Source organism: Phoenix dactylifera, chromosome 12 (genome assembly GCF_051530095.1).
Source record: "Phoenix dactylifera cultivar Ajwa chromosome 12, Ajwa_hap1_PhDact_Kaust_v1.1, whole genome shotgun sequence".
Taxonomy (NCBI): Eukaryota; Viridiplantae; Streptophyta; class Magnoliopsida; order Arecales; family Arecaceae; genus Phoenix; species Phoenix dactylifera.
In genome coordinates this window covers 5,172,760-5,195,975 of record NC_143201.1, presented here as the reverse complement: position 1 = coordinate 5,195,975, position 23,216 = coordinate 5,172,760, and the positions used below count along the sequence as shown (strand labels likewise).

The following is a 23,216-nucleotide window of genomic DNA, read 5'->3' as shown; positions in this document are numbered from 1 at the left end:
ATGGTTACTTTATCATAAGGCATTCTCAAGGTATTGCTCGATAATTCATGTAAAATTCATAAAAATTGCTTAATAGTCGCCTCGATAATTCTCAGAATATAATAGATAAATAAAAGGAGCCCATCCATCAGTAAAGTCACAGGAATGGAACTATTTGTCCAAGAATATTTAGAATGAGGACTGCTCACCCTAAGAAAGTCCATGTTTTGGGTTAACCCTAACCATTGCTTCTCATACTTGCATACATGCTTGGTAATTGGTATTGCTTCTTTGTAGTTTACTATTAAAATTTTATCTCTACTCTATGCTCGAAATCTAAAATAGAGAAGCCAACTTAGAAGGAGGCACCAATGCATACAAGGATGTGCTTTCGGCATGTAAGTTGTGCCCACTCCATCTTCTCATGGGCTCCACATACATCTCAGTTTCTTGGCAGCTGCAAAGAATTTGTTCATTATTTGCAAGAAAAAGACTCTCCAACTTGTTGGCATGTATGCATTCCATACCCAAAATGAAACTAATCTAAACCAACATAACAGCCTGTTGGTTGCACCCTGCAAGATGACACTATTGATGTGAGCAAAGACTTAGATTATATCTGTAACAATGCAGAATCTCATCCAAAAAGACTAACCGAAAGATATTATTTGGGTTCTTTGATCCCGTATAAGTACTCAAGATTTATCCAGTGAATAACCGATGCGGGACTAAACACAAGCCCGCATGGGTTCTCACAATATCCAAGTACAGTTGACATAAAATAATTAAACATCAGCTGGATCAACATTATCACACCCAAAACAAAATTAGAATATGGCTTTTTATAATCCAAATTCTGACGATTCCCTCTAAATGACAAACCTAAGAATGTATGGTGGCAGACTCATCTACAACTAAAATCGTATTTGAATTCGGTTTATTGACAAGTGCACAAAATGCCAATTTTTTATTCAATCTCTAGAGCAACTTGGAAGAGATATTTCTAAGAACAGACGAATCTTCCAGTTTCAGAAAAACAAAGAGACGAACTGTCCTTAGAGGTCCCACAGCTGGAAGTTTCTTCGAACTCTCCGTGATTGAGACTAATAAAAATCAAAAGTGAAAAAGTCGATTAAGCTCCAGAAAAATAGTCACAGAAAAGAAAACACAAAGCTATAGCTTAGATTCCTGGCTTGCCTGGAGATGTGAATCATTTAGAAAGAAGGCATTACATAAGAAAAGAGAAAAAAGAGGGATGCATTTTGTTTATCTTTGGCTTATAAAATTGGAGATGTTCTTGATTCATTAGAATATGCACATGCAAAGGAAAACCCCTGTAGAATTATATATATTACATGTTCGAGAATAGTGGGGAGGAGAGGGAGGGAGAGAGGGAAAGAGAGCAGTTAAGATTTATGGAGACCAAGGGCATGCAACAAGAGAACTGAAGGTTAATATAGTGAAAAGAACATCTTGAGAACAGCGAGAAAAAAAGTTGCTAAGAATAGAGGATTCAATCAAATAAAAAAAAGGAAGCAAAATAGAGAACGCATGCAGACGTGGAATCCAAACATCAATTAGAAAATGACAGCAGGAAGAAGAGATGGACCTCTTCCTCTCCTATCTTCCACCACAAACAATTCTTTCTGAATTTTTCAAAGCATCATCCTTGACTCATGCCACATAGTCATTTCTACTGGAATATCCATGACTTTTCAAACTTATCTGGGCGCAGAGCCCATTCAGAAAACTGATCTTTGACAGTTTCTAATGCAAAGTCTGAAAAAAAAGAGAAAGTCCACCACTTCTGTCCAATACCTCAAGCAAACATTGTTGATTTGTCAGCACCTCTGCTGTTAAACTATAATGAGTTCAATATGATCTATTGAGGCTTGATATCAGCACAAATCAATTTAAAGCAAACACCAGACTTCAGAGAGACGGTTCTTTTGCCACCAAAAAGTTCTAGCAATGAGGTTCAAGAAACAGGAATCAGGGGAAGGTGAGCCAAGCATCCAAGTGAATATCATGGAGACTGCGGATGGAGGCAGCAACAATCTGTTCTACTGGGGCTCGACCTTTTTCGAGCCTCAGAAAACGCCTAGCAATCCAACCCCAGCCGGACGAAATGGAAGCCAAGGCAGCACAATTCGGGCTCCCGAAAAGAAGCTGACCCTCTTTGCCCTGCGCCTCGCCATCCTGGAAAAAGCTGCAAGCGGCCTCGGAACGCTAGCATTCATCTGGGCCACGGTGGTTCTTCTCGGTGGGTTCGCCTCAATGCTCGAGAAGAGAGACTTCTGGTCTGTGACAATTATCCTACTCATCGAAGGCACCAGGATCTTCAGTCGGAGCCACGAACTCGAATGGCAGCACGAGGCAACATGGACCCTATCTGAGGCTGGATGGAACAGCTTCGAGGCAATCAAGTCCAGCTCCCGCTTCATCTTTCGGAGGATCAAAGCCATCTTTCAGCTGCCTTCCATCACCAAAACAGATGGCGACCGATGTCGGAGGATCACAGGGAGTAACCAGACGGTCACAGAGTTCCAAAACCAGGTGGTGCAACAAATGAGACGCCGCACTTGGTACACTCCCAATGTTCCCTTGATTCCTCATGCTGGCTGGATCTTTCTATTGAAAAATGTCAGCAGGATTCTTACATGGCTTCAGCTTCTATCAGCTACCGCCTGTGTGACGCTCTCCTTGATGCGCCTCATCAAGCAGGACTATGGTGAAGTAGGACAGGATAATGAAACAAAGAACGGGAAGGCAGCACTGGACATATTCTACGGACTGGCACTGGCTGAAGCCCTGATGTTCCTGCTGGAGAAGGCATACTGGAATTGGAAGATCTCCTACGGCAAGTTGCTCGAAGATGTGAGCCTGGAGTGCGAATTAGGACTGTCTGGGATTATATCAATCAAACGATTCTTTTACGATGCATACTCGAAATGCATCAATGGAAGCATCTTTGATGGCCTAAAGATAGAACTTGTGACCTACTCTCAGGAGCTCTTGGACTCTGATTTTCCAGACGAGCAAATCATCGGAGCTCGGATCCTGCAGAAGCTTGTAAAAAGCAACCAGTTTGCCTCCGAGACGCTACGGAAGATTGGGACTTCAACATGGGTCATCGAGAGACTGGTCGATATGTTGAACTGGAAGAACCCAACCGAAGAAGAGATCAGGAGGTGTGCAGCAGAAATCGTGTCGAAGCTTGCCGGGAAGAAGCAGAATGCACTTCGAGTTTCCGGAATTCCAGGGGCGATGGAGTCGATATCATCGTTGCTCCACACAGGCAGAATCTCCAACGCAAAATCCCATGACGTCCATCGGAATTCCATCATCCCCGACCCAGCAGACTACGACTTTTCAGTGTTTAATCTTTACGGTCTGCTGATCCTGAAGAAGCTCGCTCATGATCACGAGAACTGTGGGAAGATTGGGAACGCCAGAGGCCTCTTGCCAAACATCATAGACCTCACGAGTACCGGCCAGAGTTTGCTACGAAATGACCGAGCACCGGAGTCCCAGATCAAAGCAGTGAAGAGGTCTCTCCAAGTGGTCAAGATGTTGGTGAGCACGACCGGAAACACCGGGAAAATGCTCCGGCAGGCAATCTCAGAGATTGTCTTCACAGTGAGCAACATCAGGGATATCTTGCAGTATGGGGAGAGTCACATGGTGCTGCAGAAGCTGGCGATAGAGATTCTGCAGAGCCTGGCAATGGATGAGAACGCAAGGGAGAAGATTGGGAGCACAGGTGGGATTGTTAAGCTTCTGCTGCTCATCTTCTTTAGGCCAGGATTTACGGAGGATGAGAACGAATTGAGCAACCAGGCAGGGGAGGCGCTGGCAATGCTGGCACTGGAGAGCAAGAAGAACTGCGAGCGGATCTTGAAGGTGCAGCAGGTGCTGAACTGCCTCGTAAGCATGCTGAATGACCCAGTGCTCCGAATCAACGCTTTCAGGATCCTTCGGAACTTGTGTGCATACTCTGCGACTGAATGCTCTGATCGCCTCAAGGGAGTCACTGCTGCCATGCCCACTGTAAGCCTCTACATCTCAATTTGATCCTACTGTGGCTATCATAAAAGATAGAAGATACAATCACAACTATGCTTTGAAAATCTTGGAACAAAAACATAGACACTAAAATAGAGAAGGGACTAAATCTAAACCCTCTCAAAGAATCACTTTGGCAAGCGATGAGTTTATAAGTTAAAAAGATATAAAAAAGAGATCGCAGGAGATAAAAACAAACTCAATGAAACAGGTCATGTGAATATCTGGTATCTACCAACCTCCTTCCAAAGTTATGGGAAGCATAAAAGGTTTTTCTTTATTAGCTTAATTTTTAACAAAAGCCATATTAGATATCAAAAGTAAATATATCTCATGTCATTTATTAACTATGTCCTTTGGCTAGTTTTGCAATAATCATTTGGTATATATAATCTTAGACAGAAGCATTATTCTGAAAGTATGCTTCTTATTTTTCACACTATCCAAAGTTCCTAAAGAATTAGCATGCAGTATTTTAGACAAACTCCCTTGATTTTTAAGGAAAGGAATAGCCATCGTCACAAATTAGTGAAAGAAATCAAAAACAGAAACAAAGAAACTATGGGATAACCAAGAACGATAAATATGCTTGCTAATTCATCAAGATGCTAAAATGCAGACGGTTATTGGTGAAAAATGAGAAGAAATACTATAATACAGTCCATAATTACTTAGAAAGGCAATATCTTCCATCAACAGTACTTCAATGTTGTTCATGTAATGTCTTAAGCGTAGTATTAAGAGTAGGCGGCTAGTATTTTCAGATGGTTTCACTTAAATTAATTTATAAAGTTATAGAATTTTATGAGCACTCCATATGCTTTCCTGAAAAAAAAGAGAAATACAAAATTCAAATAAATAATTTCAGCATTATTGTTTTTTTCTCTACAGGTATTAAGAGCTATAATGCTCGAGAAAGATAAGTTACTAGAGGTATCAATTGGGCTCACCACACAGATATGCAAATTTATGAGTTCCACTAAATTTGCTGAGGAACTAGAACAAGCTGGCATTAAGGAGACTGATCTCATACAGAAGCTCATAGAGATACTGAACAAATACAACTATCCAGAAATTAAAGTTCCAAGAATAAGAAGGTTTGTCACTGAACTAGCAATTTGGATGATGAAAGCCGACAGAAAATATATACAGTTATTCAAGAATTTTGAGATGGACCAGTTATTGGTGAATGTTGCAGAAACCACATCAGAGCTCGAATGCTTCCATGTTTTCTCTGGAAGCGTAGGACTGAGCAAGCACGGCAGAACTCTCTCCTCTGTTGTAGATACAGCACTAGAGTTGATAACTGGTGATTGAAGTGGAAGGGCATAGAACTGCAATGCAAACACAATCATACGTACAGTTAAGCAATAGAAATGTTAGAGGTCATTCAATGTAAGAAAAGTTTTAGGAAATAAAGTAATTCTGTTTACATCACTCAATGCATATGACAGAATTGTTTGATAGATTTTTTCAGATATTCTTAATCTATTTTATAATGTAATACCAGAAGCATTATCTATCAGAAACTCATCTATGGGAAATATTATCTTCCTACAAATCTTCATGTCTCCCACAAAAAAAAGGGTTGTAAATATATGACCGTGACATATATAGGAGAACATTAATATCAGTTGACAGACAAGACTATTTGGACTTTAACATGACAGCTCCTTGCTTGCTCTATAGGCATGCAGATATAAGAAGTATGATTAGGAAGGCAAGCTTCAAACTCTAAAAGCTAAAGGGCCCTGCTTGCACTATCCACCTTTTCATAAGCTACAAGAACATATATGAAGCTTTTCTCCTATTTTTATGGATTACATGACGCTTTTCACAGTTACAGCAAGTTCTGCTCAGCCAGTGGCGCCCAGAACCCTTGGTTTAGGTATGACTTAGTTCTCTCGTTTAAGAGAGTCTAAACTTTGAATCATATTTGAGCATGGTAATCGGTCGATTCTGATGCGCACTAACTGTACCATACCATACCAGTACAAAATTGGTATGCAATACAAGGGCATACCGAGTATCAGTATGCCAAACTAGTTCCCATAGTACTAGTCCGGGGTCCGGTATTGAGATGGTAAATCTTGATCTGAACTCTTGAGATTAGAAAACAAATATAGTTATAGATCATTTGATAAGGCAAAGGTTTTACTCCTCCTTAAATATATATGAGATGATGGCAGAACAAGATGGCGGGTGTAAGTATGTAAATGAATAAATACAAACTCACATTGTGTGAGAGCCCGGTCCATTGACCGGCCCAGCACGAATATTAGAGAATGTCAGAAATACAACCCAAAATAATGCTTCACGTGATCTGCACGTGAGACGAAAGAAGCGGACTCCTTCAACGAGTTCGTCTTCTCCCTCGACTCCATCAGGCATCGAGAAGCCCAAGGCTCGTCGACTCCCTCGACTCCGTCAGGCATCGAGTTCGTCTTCAACTTCTTCCTCAGGCCATCTTGACTCTCATCCCCGATCCACCGTTGGTGAAAATCTCAATTATTTTTTGATTACCCGTTGAGTGTGCACAACGAGCCACCGTTGATTACCTCGCCGGAGCAAGGTAATCAACCTCTCTTCCTCTTCCATGGCCTTCTCCTCGTTTCCAGGTCACCATCAATAGTCTGAATTGAGCTGGCTGGTTGCCGGATTTGCTGAACGGAGATCTTCCCCCACTGCAGATCCCTCTCCCTATTTTCCTTTTTTTTTTCCTCCCTATTTTCCCATTTATATGGGTGTTTATAAATATATATACTCAATTTGTTAAGTGTTTGATTATTAGATTGTTGATGTATAAATCTTACCATCAGCTTTGTATTTGCTTAACGATGTTGTCATATTCATGCTGGCATGTGTGCATGGAGGATTGTTATTGGGCCGGAAAGTTCATATCTTTTGATGTATTTTTGTCCAAAGTCACAGGATGTCTAGTTTCAGGTGGGTTGTGCATGGAGTTTGAGTGACAGTGTTAGTAGTTAGTTTATTTTTGGTACCAATGAGCAATCAAATATTTTGTAATTAAACAAGTTGGTTATTTGACCGTAGTGAATTTACTTAGTTTGTTTATTTTGGTTTTTAACTGCTGATTTAAATTTATGGAATTATTTGAAATTATTCATCCTAGGTCTTGCATGATTTATAGAGCATCGCTCTATGGTTCATATGGCCGTATCACCTGGTCAATTTGGGTAATGGGTTCGGGGCGTGATAGACGTGATATCAGAGCATAGGTTTAAGATCACTAGAAATTGCGACATAGGTGTTATCAAAATTTAGGATCACTAAGGATTGTATCTGAAGTGATTTATAGGGTTCGACTTTCTATGAACAATTTGTGTCTCAGGTTATAATTTGTTGGATTTGACAAATTTTGAGATTTTTTTATTCTAAAACTATTTAGCAAACTCAGATAATTTTAGTAGGTTTTTATTAAAGCTGCACAGCAAAAATGTGGTGGATAAAGTTATTTTGAGTTTGATAAAAAATATTAACTTTAATTTAACTTTTCTAGTCAAGAAGACTACTTAAGATCCTTGTTTCCTTTCTTCTAAAAAAATATAACTAATCAGGGATTTATTTTGGCGCTTCCTAAAATATTATACATAAGAAAATTTTTATTTTCATTTACTGAATTCGTTGGATGTCTAATGATCCAGATTTTTCTTAAAGACAACTGATTATAGCTGGTAGAAAGTCCAGGATGGATGGCTAGTACTATAATTTGGACAAAAAGCTAGGGTTAACTCTGGAGAATGTACGTGGCTAATTTCATAATTTAGGCAGCTTTTAAGGGTCATAACTGATATATGTCTCGGATGTTTATAAGCATCATTTTTTCATTTTTAATCAATCAATGTTCATAAAAAAAAGTCTCTATTTCTAGGTCTTCACATTCTCCTCGAATCCACGGTGACCGTCGATCTCTCCGGGAGCCATCTCCACCATGTTGCATTCACTTGTTGGTAAACATTTGGTACCTTAATATTCTCTTCAATTCCATTCATTTATAAACCATAAACACCTCAAAAAATTCCAATCTCCAAGATCTATTTATATATAAATCAATGATGGAAACCGTGCCTCCACCAAACCATAAACCCCTCAAAAATTCCAATCTCCAAGATCTATTTTATATAAATTAATATGTTCTTTTCTGATTTTAATTTCATAGAAAACAGGATGATTACAGGACTTTTTGATTCTTTTTTCTTTTGCATTTATTTGATTTTTTTGGCCATAATCATGTAAATAGTTATATTTTCAGCTAAGTTATTGGTCTCAAGATTGATGCGGCTGCTCTTCCTATCTTGGATGAATGAGATATTTATACATAAAATTATACACACTAAAGGAGTGGAACATGGTGACAGAGGACAAAACAAACCATTGCTATATTCCGAAATTACATGCCTAAATCTGTTGTCTATGATCTTGGCACATTTCAGATATTCTGAAAAAAAAAAATGATAGTTAGATGAGAGTGAGGATTCGAAAAAGTGTCCTATCTTCCCACCTGCAGCTTGTTTTGGCGAACCAATCCACTTCTTGCATTAGGGAATCAAGTGTAATAATCAAGAAATTCTTAAAGGACTGTGATTATACTCGAGAGTTGCAAGTTGCTTGGTGAAATATATATTGGAATCATCTACACTAAATCACCATTTAAATCTGAACTGATTCCTGATCTTATCAAAAAAAAATCTGCTAGTGTTATCAGAACTTTGCTAAATGCTTAAATGTACTATTGTAAGAATCAAAAGTTGGTTACTTGAATCTTTTTTCCCCTGTTATTGTTAAACTTTGTACAACAGATCCATAACAGTCAATTATGAAGATCAAATAAATGTGTTATGTTTTTTTTTCTTTTCAAAAAAGTAAGTGTTATTATGTTTGTTTACCTTTCTTTCTTTGATGGAAAGTGAAGGAAGTGATAAACTTCCTCAAATTTTATTATAAAAGTATAAAAAAAGTTACAGTGATGATTTACAAGAGAATATGAGAGAGAAGAAACATGAAATGAGGAACTAGAGAATGGAAGACAATCTGAGAGAAAGAGCCTTGTGACTTTGAGATGATTTAGACGAATATAAGTTATGCCACACAGAAAAAGATTGGAGGGTTTTATGTAAAATAGAAGCTGCTGAGGACTTCCACTAATAAAAGATCTTGAAATTTCTTTTGTGCCATATATGCCACATATGAGCCATGAATAGCTGATCTCATCTTTTCCCTATAGTAGAGTGTGCTTTGCTTCTCCTCCATAATGACAAAAAAATCTGAAAATCATGAAGCAAACCCCTTATATGGAGACAAGATAGAATAGACGACGAAACAACTCGAGTAAATGGCCATCTAATGAAGAGATGTGAAACCATCTCTGAACGGGCACCACATAATGGACAACTGATGCTGATTCTCTATCCTTTCATCCAAGCCAATCATAAGAAAATTTTGATTTTCTTTGGCGCATTAGCCTTCCAAATTATTTTGTTGAATTGCTAAAGCATACCACCATGATTGATAAACTTGGAGTATGACTGAACACTGTAATTCCCATCTGTGCAAGATTTCTACATTGAAGCATCAAAAGAGCTTGAAGGGCGGACAGTGGAGAACAAATCCATAAGCTTATCCGTCTATGTTGATTTGAAGAAAGAGAGAGGGCCAAAAACTTTAATAAGTTGCAACTGAAGGATTTTGCTTTATAAATCTAAGATAAAGATCATGAAAAAGAGAGGCACTAGGTGCAGAGCTAATCTTCCACAGCTTTGCAAAATCTAATTATTTCACCATTACCTAATTTGAAGGCAGTGCAGTTCCAAAAGGCAACTAGATCTTTACAGATTTCCTTCCAAATAGGAGAAGCTTAATTTGGACAGTCTTCTCCTAACCTGCATGCCGAACCTGCTCCTCAAGTAGTACGTTGTATTAATTTGTCTCTTCTATGAAGTCTCTCTCAAAGAATAGCCAACCGGATGTTTAAGCAATTTCCAATCCCATTTCGCCAAAAGTGAGAGATTTAGATTTCTTAGATTTTTTACGCTCAGGACACCCTCTTCCTTATCCTGACATACTGAATCCTAATTAGCCAAATAGTGGAATCTGCTAATATGCTCCTTACCTTTCCAAAAGAACACTCTTTTTAAGTAATCAACACTATTAATAACACATTTTGGAAGCTTAAAAAGATATACATATAAGAAGAAGGAAGGGCTAGTTAGCACTGCACTGATAAGGCAAAGCCAACTACCCATTCGTAACAGTCTACCTTTCCAGGAGGCAAGTTTCTGACTCATCTTCTCTATTAGAGGTAACCAACATTGTTTAGGTAGCTTCTTATCATAAAGTGACAGCCCAAGGTAGGTAAAAGGTCAATTTTCTTTCTTGTAATTCACCAAAATGGTACAGATTTCTGCTTCAACCTCATCCATGTTAATGCAAATTACTGAATTGTTGTAAGAAATTTATTTTAAGTCCTGAAGCCTCTTCAAATGCAAGTAGAATGGCCTTAATAACAGTAATACTATCTTATTTCCGTCTACAAAAAATAAGTGAGTCATCTGCAAAATGTCAACTCTCAAGTTATGAAAATGTAGTAACTCCCCTATGCCTTCAATCAGCCCAATATTTCCTGCATGCTTAAGTAATCTAGAGAGTACATCTGCAACCAAAATAAATAAAGCAGGAGATAGTGGGTCACCTTGCCTCAACCCTTGCTTGCATTAGATCCACTTGCCAGGAGCGCCATAACCAACAAGGCCACTATTGCAGAAGAGAAAAGGGAGGGAAGCCAACTACACGCAGAACCTTGGAGGAAATCCTCTACCAATCAATAGAGAAAAAGGAAATCCCAATTAACTCTGTCAAAAGCTTTCTCAAAATCAAGCTTGCAGAGGTCCCTAATCTCTTATAATAGGCAAGCATCTCATGTGCACTTAGGAAGGTTTTAAAAATTCATCTACTAAATACCGACTGAGATTCATCCACTAGAGCTGGGAGGAATTTTATAAGTCTAGAAGCTAGAACCTTAGTAATAATCTTGCAAGGGCTGCCAAGGAGAGTGATAGGATGCAGAACCTGGACTGAGCATAAGCCTGTCTTTTTTTGAAATTAGAGACACATAGCCAAAATTGATTCTGTATAAATTCAGAGTCTCATTATAAAAGTCTTCAGGAAGGGCCATAATGTCATCCTTCAGTAGATTCCAATACCTCTTAAATAAGTGAAAGAAAAACACATCCTGGGAACCTTTGAGCCACCTAAGGAAAAACACTGCATTTTTAATTTCATCCTCTGAGAAATCATCAACCAAGGATCTCAAATCAACTGAAGGGATGCCATAAAAAAAGGTTCCAACTAATTGACAGATTCAAAGTTTGAAAGGAGCCAAAGAGAGATAATAAAATTGGTGCAAAAGTAAGGCAATCTTGTCATTATTCGAGTAGTCTAAACCATTGCCCTCTAGTAACGACATGTGACCTCTTCTCCTCCTCCCAAAAGCAATTTTGTGAAGAAAGATAGTATTTCTGTGACCTTCCTTGAAACAAGTAACTCTAGATCTTTGCCTCCAATAAAGTTTTTCCCTTCCATAAATTTCATGCAAAGATTGTTTTAATATCTTCTTGGTATTCACTTCAAGGGGGGACAAATCCAATACTTCTTTTTCCTTGTCAACCATACTGATATCATGAATCAACCTCTCTTTATTCTCTTTGATGGCATTCATCCTGACTTTTGATCATTTTTTAAGAGAGACATGGAGCTTTTGGAGATTTTCAACCCGCATGGCTGTAGTATTTTGACACCCTCAAATTTTCTACTAAGAACCAATTACAGTATTGTCCAACCTTTTTCGTTCATCTGCCAAGTGTCAAATTCAAAGATTCATAGATGCATGAATTTAATATCACAATTAAGCATAATCAGAACATGATCTAAGATAGGAGTAGGCAAGACTCTTTGTATGGACATTGTAAAAAGATCATCCCATTTTGGTGAAAATAAATACCTGTTCAGTCTCACACAGAAAGGTGGTCCCTTCCATTATATCAAGTAAAGTCACGACCTTTGAGATCAATATCCATTAATTGAATAACAGAGATCAAATCTATGAAAGCAAGAGCATGTTTTACCGATTGTGGCCTACCTCTTCTATCGAATGAAGGCTCTATTATGTTGAAATCTCACATCAAGTAAAGTTATAACCTTTGAGATCAATATACACTAACTGAGTCGTAGAGATCAAATCCATGAAAGCAAGAGTATCTTTTACCGGTTGTGGACTACCTCTTATATTGAATGAAGGCTTCATTATGTTGAAATCTCCGCCAATTTGCCAAGGTCCTTTGAAGATGATAGCAATATTAATTTTCTACTACAAACTATCCCCATAGAGTTACACAGATGCAATAACATCTATTGTAGTCGAGTTAATAGTTTAATCTTCAAATGTGCATTTGACTATGCTTTATGGTATTTTGCAATGCAAGCCATGTCTATCCAGGAGACCTATCCTTTAATTTTGTAAAAAAAGAAAAACAAAGCTGGTCGTGTATATTCTAGTTGTGTGTTGTTTGAAGGATTCTCTCGAGTAATGACAAGAGCTTGGCAGGAAGGAGCTATGTATGATATAAATCCTTTTGCTCCCAATCCCTTCTTTATGAAAATCACCTAGTGCCCATTTCATCTCCAACCTAGACCTTCCCACTCCCATCATAGATCCCTCAAATAAATACTGTGGATACGGAAGAGGAAGGAACTTGAACTGTGTGGGGAAGTTTGCTTTAAGATCAATGGACTTTATTTTATTTTTAAATTTAATCTATTTTATTTCATTTGGGACTAATAGAGACTAGAGAAGAAGAGCAGATCCTATTTTCAAATCTAGGATATACTCCCCAAGGTAAAGTATCTTTCATTCCATCCTCTATAAGATCTCGTCCTTAAAAATAGCTGAGAACAAGCCAAAAACCAAACCATCTCTTGCACTCATGGATGATATGATTCCAATAAGGCATCATCTTTTAGTTGTCCTCGTCGATTATTAGATTGTTGAGCTAAGTAAGAATTTCTCTCCCGCAAGCTTGGTTATACTATATGACATCAAAATAGATCCGAGAGCCCCTGGGCGCCTCTCTAAGCCACCGTGGAAATGATCCGTGGCCATCTATTGGTATCGACAGAATTAACCAATTTTCAAATGAAATCCTTCACCACATTCCGTCACCCTTCCCCACTGATGAGGCCATTAGAATGAGCATATTGTCAAAAAGATGGAGACATCTCTAGACTTCTGTCCACACCCTCTCTAGTTCAATGCTTTCCACTTCAGAGGCATAGGGGCCTCGTATTGATAAAAGGGAGTCATGGGAGATGGGATTACATCAAGTTAGAGAGAGGAGGGGAGGGGGGGGTTCAAAGTGAGAGGGTAACTGGATGATATTTGTAACGAGTAAATTTTCTACTATAACCATTGAAAACAAATGGCTAAGATGAATCCTATCTTTTGAAAAATAAAGAAAATAAGCACCGTAGCAATACCCAATTATTTAATACCTAGTTGATTGAAAGACAAAATTGTCTACACTATTTTTCATGCATGTGGCATGCTAGTTGTGCCCATGTCTCAACTGCAAAGCCTCAAACCTCTTGCCCTCATCGATTTCTGTATTATTCACAAGCTTTATAAATACTTGATATATTTGATACACATTCGTGAATGAACAAAGTGTTTGTTGAACAATTCAGCTCACTAATAATGAGAGGGCAAAGAGATCATATTATAGTTCCTATAAAGGGAAGGGAGATGTAAGAAGAGGAGAAAGTGAGGGAGGCAATTGATGGCCACTTATGAGTCCAAAAGCCTTGATTCAATTTTTCTTGCCATGTAAAAAAAAAAAAAATTAAAGAAAATCTCTAATGGCATAAATTAAATTCTTTGATTTTGGCTTCACAATCTATTCAAGTAGGCCTAACATAATTTTAGAATTTTGATACATGTATCACTAAATTCACACACACACACACATACATAGAAAGCAGGAAAAATTTTGATTCAATGTACTTAAATATAGAAATATGAAGGGCCTTCGATTAACCATTTTTTCCAAATGAATGCATTAATTAATGGTTCCACATTTTTGTTTGTACTTGATAATAGAACTTTCATTTGTTCAAGAGAGAAAGACAACTAGATCACTACATGCTTTTAGTATTAATAGATAAATAGCTAAAGATATAACTGAATTTGTGGTTGAAATACTTGAGACCAAGAAACTAAGTCCCCTTCCATCTATATCCAAAAAATGGATAAATTTAAATTAAACCAGTTTCAAGAAGGAAGCGGCTTTCTATCAAGGAAAAACTTGGCAAGAACAAGTGCTCGAAGTGCTTGGTAGCTCGGAACCTCATGTCCTGCTCCTCTAACAGTGGCAAATGTTAAGTTACCATCATAAACAACACTATATCCACCAACCTGTTTGTAATATTTTTGTTTAAAAAAGAAAGACAGAGAGAAGTTAGTAAAGTTTCCCAAAAGCAGTTTAAATATTGAATGAATATTGAATTCCATGAAAAGAATTGAGGTCTACTATTTAGTTTCAGAGTTCTCAGTGACATTTGTATAGGATCTTCTTAATTAACAATTGAATTATGTGATATTTTTTGAAGAGAAGATACAAGATTAAATGATTCCAAAATTCATTATAAGCACATGTTAATTCTATAACAACAAATATAAAATAGTAGGACCAAAGTCATTAGACTTAAGATGGACATGGAGAAATTTGACACAGGGAGAAAAGAAATGATGTGGTTTAGCTATTGCTTAATAGGCCTCTCATAAATTAGAAAAACTGGAGTTATTCTATGAGGCTTTAAAATTATTTTTCTTAATAGAATTATCAATCATTGACTTTGTCCTCAATAGATAAATCCATCTATTTTTATCAAAATTTCTTTCTTAGATTCTATAATAGAGCCATCATCCTAAGTTTTGAAGAATATGGAGAATGTTTGTTGGAATATCTTTTTTTTTATTTCTAAATGAAACACTAAAAAAAGTTCAAGGGTTATAAAATATTTATAATTTCATAATTAGAACAAGAAGAAAATTAGATAGTAGATTTTAAATTACATTATAGAGAGAATGAAGAGGAGGTGCCAAGATGTTATATTCCTCTTCAAGATAACAAATTAAAAAAATAGTGAAAGAATGAAATGACATTGCGTTTGAAGAGGACTTTTGGAGGATATACAACTAAAAAATAAGGTTGTCAATTACAAGAATTTATGTTAGTTGTGATTCCACATATAATATTTAAGTTTTATGATGAGAATCATGGTATGACAATGCATACATAACATTGCTTTAATCACTTCTTTTCTTCCTTTTTCTTTGAAAATTACATGTGTTTCTATATATAGGTAAAATGCAAAGGAATAATGTTGATTTAATAGATGACCCATATAAGATAAAAAATTTACCTCATTTTCGATGAGCCATGATTTCCATTGAGTTTTCACACGAAGATTTAGTTGATTGAGAGAATATCTCGATGAAGTGACAGGAACCCTTCCATCAACATCTCCACTATATTTGAATATAGAAACTTATTTACAATAATTATGTAATTATCATTATTATTTCAAAAAATATTTTAAAATTTTAGAATATACTAACAACTTCAATATTACCTATATACCAAAACCCGTACATCATTAGCCATGCATTCCTTGATAAGTGGTAAGACTGTATAAGGTCTATCTGTCCATTGTGTTATCACTTGGCTGCATCATAACTTGATGGGTTAAAAAGCATTAAATGATGTGATCTTAAAACTTCAAAAAAAAAAAAAAGAAACTTAAAAGGTAAGTATCACCCTCATGTCCATAACTCTACACAAATGATAACTTGTAATTAAACTAAACTTGGGTGACAATTGAAAAAATATCAAAAAATTTTAACAAATATTAACTGCTACATGTATGCCCATATAAAAACTGTGTTATTATAAGAAAGTTCAACAATAACTTGCAATTGTAATAAAATGAAATACTCCCTCTATTATGACCCTCAAGCAAAATAATGCACATACTTCATTTTTATATTATGCATCATTGATAAATTTTTCTTTGACCTAGTAACTACTTGTTATTAAAACTTTTCCCCATGTAACTATATATATACTTTTACTAGAACATAAAGCCATTATACATAAATGAGGAAATGTAGTCCTTAGCAAGTAATGGCAATTCTAACTGTGATTCTAGGTTTCATAACATGCCATTTAATTATTCCTACCTTCTCAGAAACCAATTTATTTTAGATTGTGGAACAAATGAACCACAGTCAAAATAACCTCCTTTATATATCTTCCGATCTTAGTCATGCACATGAAGTTTATGCTTATTTTTTCCTAAAAGGGGAAAGAGGTGAAGGTATAGGTTAGGTTGCACTTGCGGTGGCAATATTACCAACGTTAACGTTGGCTCATGAAGTTCATTTCATCATGTTCTCCTAAACTTTTAAAACGATAACTAGTGCAAATATGTGATGTTTGAAAACCAACTAAAGGGGAAAATGAGTTGGTAAGTGCACAAATAATATTTGGGAAGAGAACTCCTTTGGATATGAAGAAGGTGGTAGGTCTCATTGTCTTTTTTTGAATGGAAGGTGGTAGGTCTCATTGTCGAAAGGGCCTTTATATGTTTAATCATCGAGACAATAATGGATGCCCAATCTTTAAGAAATAATAAAGAGAGTATACGAGACGTCACGGTAGGGACTTAACTTAGAGCAGAGAAGTGCATCACGTTAAAAAACTGAAGTACTTTATGAAGCTATTGGACACCAGTTTGTTGTTTTCTTTTCCTCCACCGTTGAAGGATACCATTCCACACAATCATAGATACAGAACTTTTGACAAGCGTGGAACCCAGCTCCACCAAGGATTGTAGACAAGAAGGCCTACCAACTTTGACACGGTTCGGTGCTGGTATATAGAAACTTAGAAACTTGGCTTTCTTGATATTCTTGCATATTGATGACTTAGATGAAGCAACTAGTGATTGCTATGAAACTAATTAACTATTAAGTTAAACTTCTATAATATAAAATTAAAATGGACAGAACCTTGATTGTCATAATTGTAAGGATATTATTTAGGCTAGAATGCACGTACAAGTTCTAATAACAATTATATATGAAATCAGAAATGGTTTAGTAACTTATTTATGTAACTCAAGAGTCACTCAGCTGGTGTGTTGAATTCTTATTGCTCCCTTTGAATTGGCATTATGTAACTTATTCTGTGTGATGAAGCAAATGAACAGTGCAAAATAGTTGAATGACTTTTTTTTTTTTTGGAGTGATTTTACTGAGTTACCATATATAGCATTGCACAAACCAAATCAGAAAAACTAATCCCTAGTGTTATTGTGGGAAATGAACTAGTTTAATCAATTTTCTTTGTTGGGTCAAGGCATAGAAGATAATCAATAATCATCTGAGCTCTAAAACACCGGTCCATACTCCATGATACATAAGTAGTAGCTTAATCAATTTTAATCATTGACATAGAAGATAATAAAACCAATGACATGACCAGGAATTCAATGAATTAATTTTTTTTTTAAAATTGGAAATATTCCACAAGTCAGTTCATTATCTAAGCCCTAAAACACCGTCCATACTCCATAATACACTTTCCGAGTTTCAAAGGCCAGGCCGAAGTAGACTGAAAACTTCCATTAAACTTGATTTTTGCTGGCCGGCAATTCTACGAGATGGCATTGCTTATTCAGAAGAAAAGGCAGGAATGATTAATGTTGAGTGGTTCAAAGACACATGCCCCACAAATGTCACAATGTTGATTGCTTTGCAACCAAAGATATATATCAAGCAAAAGCAAGTGGTTGACAAGTCATATGGCCTTGCAAGACTTGCAGAAGAAGAAAATTCAACCACTCTTTTAGTTACATCATTCTCGCATTGGCATGTGCTTCTCACCTACTCACCTACAAGCTTGGATGGATTAGCTAGCGATCGAGAATGGGGACACAAGATGACCCCAAAAGTCTTGTGTAGATTCCATTAGCAAGTGTTGATTGGGCCGGGACAGTGGTATATATCTATCATATATTTCATGGAACTTGGCCGGCTGGCTTCATGCGCTCTCTTGTCTCGAACCAAAGGATTAATGTATGACCGGTGAGGACAAGAGGAATCTCCACCTAGATCCGCACTCACTGTTTCTTTCCTTCTGTCATCTCCCATTTCAATCTACTGTGAGTTTGTGACATAGGATTGTTTACAAAATAGGAAATTGATATACACCACTTGAGCTAAGGAGGAGCAATAAATCCATTGGATGGCCTGCGTCAACCACATTAGAACATGAGTGGAGGCACCATGATTTGTGGTGGGGCTATTTGGATCAGCTCCCCTAGCTTAGCCATATATACATAGCTACATGCAACGCGAGCTATTGGATTTGTGTGTCATTTAACCACCCTATGGGCTATGGACACGTCCCATTTGCTTCCCTCAGCATGATGTTGCAATTACGTAGGGCGGCTACAATCAAAACAACCTATAGTACAAGACCTAGGCCTCATACTTGGTGATAATGGTCCACTCCTTTTGAGTTGCAATGGCAACTTTAGGCACACCCAATTAAACTATATTTTAATCTAATAAGGATCTTAATTGAATATTATTCCTGTCAATGAACACATTAATTTGGACAAGGTGGAATGGGGGCATACCTGCAACCAGACCAAGTGTAGTTGAGTTTGGTGACATTGGCATGAAGAGCTTCTTGTACTTCAGCAGTGTTGAGATATGCACTCACGTAGTCATCAGTGCATGGGTCGAAATTTTTAATCTGGATCATTCACAACGTAGAAGTCCCTCAACAAACCTTGACTGGTAAATTTAAGAATATGAGAAGAAGTGGCAACAAACCGAGTATCTCTTAGGAGAAGGAGTGATGCCGGGGGAAGTGCAGAGGGGAGCATAGATGTTGTAGACATCGATCGTTCCGATTGACTGAGAGGCAACGTCCATCGCCTGTTGGCATTGCTGTGGCTGGCTACTGGCATTGGGTGAGAAGTTGCAGTAGTTGTGGATTCCATTAATGGCCTCATCTGAGATCAGTGCATGAGTCCAGAAATAGTCAAACATCCCCTCGTTGTCTGTTTCATCGTTGATCACTCCATTGCCAATCTAGGATTGTCCAATCTCAATTTCAGTAAGTGCAACAAGATTAATATATAGAACATGATCAGACTCCCTTCATATTAAGACACGACAAGAAGCTATAATAATTGAAGCTGGATACCATGATGCCTCTAAGGTTGATGATTGAGTTCTTGTGTTGGAGTATGGTATGAGCGAGCTGGGGGACATAGTGGCCCCCATAGCTCTCCCCTGCTATATAGAAATCCCTTCCTTTGTATTCTGGGAATCTCTCCATCCAGTTCACAAGAAACACGTAGGCATCCTTGGCTGTCTTGCTGTCCCCGCTATTGCCGTAGTCGGAGGTGGTGTTGGAGTAGGAGAAGCCAACACCAGCTGGGCTCTCCAAGAACAGCACATTAGCCACTGCAACACCCAAACAATATATCACGAACCATGTGAGTTATTACAGCAAAAGATAGCGAAGGTAAACAAAACTAAATCTGAATCCTTAAAAAACAAACAAAAAGACCTCTATTCCATGCATATGGATTTCTGAAGAGCGTCTTGCCGTCGCTCATGACGCGAAAGGGTCCTAGCTCCTCCATCGCTCCGTATCCGAGTGACGAGCAACCCGGCCCTGATAACATCAAAAGAAAGAAGACGATTAGATATTCCTATCATGCAAGGTTGTTCATAAATGATACAACTGATCTTTTGGCTATTCACCTCCATTGAGCCAGAGAACCAGCGGCCTGGAAGAAGGATCCGCAGATGCAGCCTCGGCGAAGTAGTAGAAGAGGGCTCTGCCGGCTTCCATGTCAACCGTGACGTAGCCTCCATACTGATCAAAATCCACGCCTTCAGGCTGGCCAGGCAACTTGATGATCTTGTCACTCTCCTTCAACCCCTGCTGAGGATAAGTTTTCGACGACAGATCGGAGAAAAGAGTGGTGGCATAAGGAGAAGCATTGGCAGCTGCTGGTGTTCTCTTTAACTTGAAGGCATCGAAGTAGAGCTTGTTGAGGGCATCTCCCTGCCTTGTTGCTTGGCCTCGGCCTCCCATAGCGTCACCTGTCGCTATACTGGCTAAGAAGCACAGCAACAAGCACAAGAACATTCTCCCCATCATCCTTCTTCTCTCACTCTCGGTTCCTTGTTTCTCTTTGGATTTCGATCGTCTACGTATAGTCTATTAGCTTTCTTCACATTCAACCATCACTGAGTAAAGTTTTGAGTCTTCGAACGTTTACAAGCCCCCAAGCAGGTTATGTATATATAATTCAAAACTTTTGTGTGGTCCATGCGTGTCGTCCTAGTAGTCAAAAAAAAAAAAAAAAAGAAGAATAGATATTGAATCGCATGTACCACAAGTTCTTCTGGAAGTCTTTTGTCTTTAAACTGGTGGTGCAGGTTTTCAATCCCGTGTATCACAAGTTCTCAACAACGTGGCCACTTACGAGTTTGCCCGAGAAAATGCGCAGGCAGGCGGGTGGAACCCACGGATGGGGCTGTTAAAATATTAATTTATATTTGATTGTGCCAAATTTTGTTCATCTTACTAAATTTCGTCTTGATTGATTTATGATTGATTATACTAAATTTAGTCGATCTTACCAAATTTCGCCAGCATCCTAATTCTATATAAAAACTGTTCGTATACATTATATTAGATAAGTAAAATATAATTCTCTTTTTTTTCTCTAGCCATTGATCACGTAACTTGCTGCCGTCCTCTCTTCCGCCGTTCTGTTCTGTGGTCGTTGTCGCTCATAGATTCTCTGTTTTTTCTGCCTCGTTTGGAGGGGGATGTAGCTCGGGCTCCAACCTCGGTGGCTTTCAAAGCCCTCCTTCTCATTGAGATTTAGGGGTGCAAATGGGTCGGGTCGGGTCGGGTCCTGGGTGACCCCGATCCGATCCGGTTTTTTGTTCGGGTCCTAATTTTGGATCCAGACCCGACCCGGTTGAAGATCGGCTCGGGTTCGAGTTGGGTCCGGATCGGGTTCGAGTTGGGTCCGGGTCGGATCGGGTTCGAGTTGGGATCCGAATCGGATCAATTTTTTTGTATTTTTGAAAAAGAATTTAGGCAAATCTAATTTGGTCATATCATAATTATGAGGTGCTGGGTGACCCATGACTTGAAAGACTTGCAATTGAGCTCCAGCCAGAACAGATGACCCCGACTTACTAACTAAGTCGGTCTACAAGCCAAATTTCATATCACACTACTTTTTGTCCATGTGACTGATTGGATGGAACTTGGTGTCTCCCAGCTCCCCTCTCACAAAAAAAATCCCAGACCTTCTTCCAAAATCCAATTCCATTGCAGAAAACTGGCACATGACCCATATTCAGTTCGGTGTTCCCTCACTTCCTTCCTGTAAAAGTTAAAAAAAAAACAGAAACCAAAAAACCGAAAAAAAAAAAGAAAAGCCAGCTACCGAGACACGGCCCAGAGGTATCAACAGTATAATAGACCGAGAGAGAATCCTGACAGATCAATAGTGCCACGACCCATACAAAAAAAAAAAAAAAAATTCTCTTTTGCTTTTTTCCTCTCTCTTTTTCTCTCTTCGGATCCATTCGGATCGGATCGGATCCGTTCGGTAAACCCAGATCCGATCCAGAAAATGATTCGGGTCCAATTTTAGGATCCGATCCGGACCCGCAGGTCCTAAAATTCGGGATCGGATCGGGTCTACGTGAGTCGGGCCGGGTCGGGTCTCGGGTCAACCCGGCCCATTTGCAGCCTTAAGATTCTAGTATTCTTTCTTTTTTTTTTCTTTAATTATTTTTTGTATTATTTTTGTATTATTTTTTTCACTCTAAATAAAAAAAAAATGTTGGGCTGTCGTGGGTGCTTTCACTCTCTATTAAACTTCTCGTATTCAACTTTTTGTCGTACTCCGAGCCTTCCATTAAATTTTTTTGACCCGTTCACTCTCTCTCTTCCATTAAATTGTCCTCTCTATATTAAAACTATACAAAACTCTTCTCTCTCTCACGAACTCTTTCATCCTCTTTATATTAAACCATCTGTTCGCTTCCTTACCAGCCTTTTACTTAGCCGGAATCCATCTCCTCCTCTCCTCTTCATGCTCCTTCCTTTTCCTCAAGGAACACGAGTGGTAACCCAGCAGCAACGCATCAAATCATATCATTACAAGCTTGACAGATAAACTTAGCAGGCACAGTCTCGCTCCAAACTCCATCAGTAACGCGCCAAACTGTACCGTCAGAAACTTGGCGGATAAACTTGGTAGGCACAGTCTCGCGCTAAACCCCAACAGCAACGCATTAAACCATACCATCTGAAGCTTGGTGGATAAACTTGGCAGGCACGGTCTCGCTCCAAATTTCAGCAAAAGGGCATCAAATCGTACCGTCAGAAGTTTGGTGGGTAAACTTAGTAGGCGCAGTTTTGCTCCAAACCCCAGCAGCAGCGCATCAAACCATACCGTCAGAAGCTTAGCGAAGATAAACTTGGCAGGCCCGGTCTCACTCCAAACTCCAGCAGCTTCTACTCCTACTCTTGATCTAGTACATTCGTGATTTAGCTTTCATGGCTAAGCAGCTTGCAGACGTCTTCACCAAAGCTCATCTTCTTGGCATCTTTCGATATCTTGTTTCCAAACTCAAGTAGTTGGTGTCCACTTTACCACCTTGAGTTTGAAGGAGGATGTTAAAATTATGTGATTGATTAGAATCATGATTGATTTGTGATTGATTGTGCCAAACTTAGTCGGCCTTACCAAATTTCACTTTGATTGATTTGTGATTGATTATGCCAAACTTAGTTGGCCTTACGAAATTTTGTCAGCCTCTTAATTCTATATAAAAGCTATTCATATATATTGTAATAGACAGGCAGAAACCCAATTCTCTTATTTTTCTCTTCTTCCCCAAGTATTTCAACAGGGGCAATAAGGAGTGGAGTTTCTTAGGCCCCAGAGTTCCTTATTAGAAGTAGAGGTATGAATTTATG

General features: G+C 38.2%; 2 protein-coding genes across 4 annotated transcripts; one reads left to right on the top strand and one right to left on the bottom strand.

The window, feature by feature from the left end:
* The first annotated feature begins 1,581 nt into the window (after window positions 1–1,581).
* On the top strand, window positions 1,582–5,573 carry LOC103714657 (uncharacterized). Of its 2 annotated transcripts, XM_008801985.6 has the most exons (3): window positions 1,582–4,029; window positions 4,936–5,141; window positions 5,243–5,573. In XM_008801985.6, the coding sequence occupies exons 1-3, from the start codon at window positions 1,951–1,953 to the stop codon at window positions 5,355–5,357; spliced, it is 2,400 nt and encodes a 799-aa protein (XP_008800207.4). In that variant the 5' UTR covers window positions 1,582–1,950; the 3' UTR covers window positions 5,358–5,573. The 2 variants fall into 2 exon arrangements, with proteins under 2 accessions (XP_008800207.4, XP_008800206.4); XM_008801984.6 differs by having other exon boundaries at window positions 1,586–4,029; window positions 4,936–5,520.
* Window positions 5,574–14,123: 8,550 nt separating this feature from the next.
* On the bottom strand, window positions 14,124–20,674 carry LOC148700363 (serine carboxypeptidase II-3-like). Of its 2 annotated transcripts, XM_008801987.6 has the most exons (8): window positions 19,961–20,674; window positions 19,764–19,871; window positions 19,395–19,657; window positions 19,019–19,279; window positions 18,820–18,938; window positions 15,748–15,840; window positions 15,538–15,643; window positions 14,124–14,527 (listed from the first exon to the last, which is right to left on the bottom strand). In XM_008801987.6, the coding sequence occupies exons 1-8, from the start codon at window positions 20,361–20,363 to the stop codon at window positions 14,384–14,386; spliced, it is 1,497 nt and encodes a 498-aa protein (XP_008800209.4). In that variant the 5' UTR covers window positions 20,364–20,674; the 3' UTR covers window positions 14,124–14,383. The 2 variants fall into 2 exon arrangements, with proteins under 2 accessions (XP_008800209.4, XP_088565105.2); XM_088708979.2 differs by lacking the exon at window positions 14,124–14,527 and having other exon boundaries at window positions 14,534–15,643; window positions 19,961–20,597.
* Window positions 20,675–23,216: the final 2,542 nt, after the last annotated feature.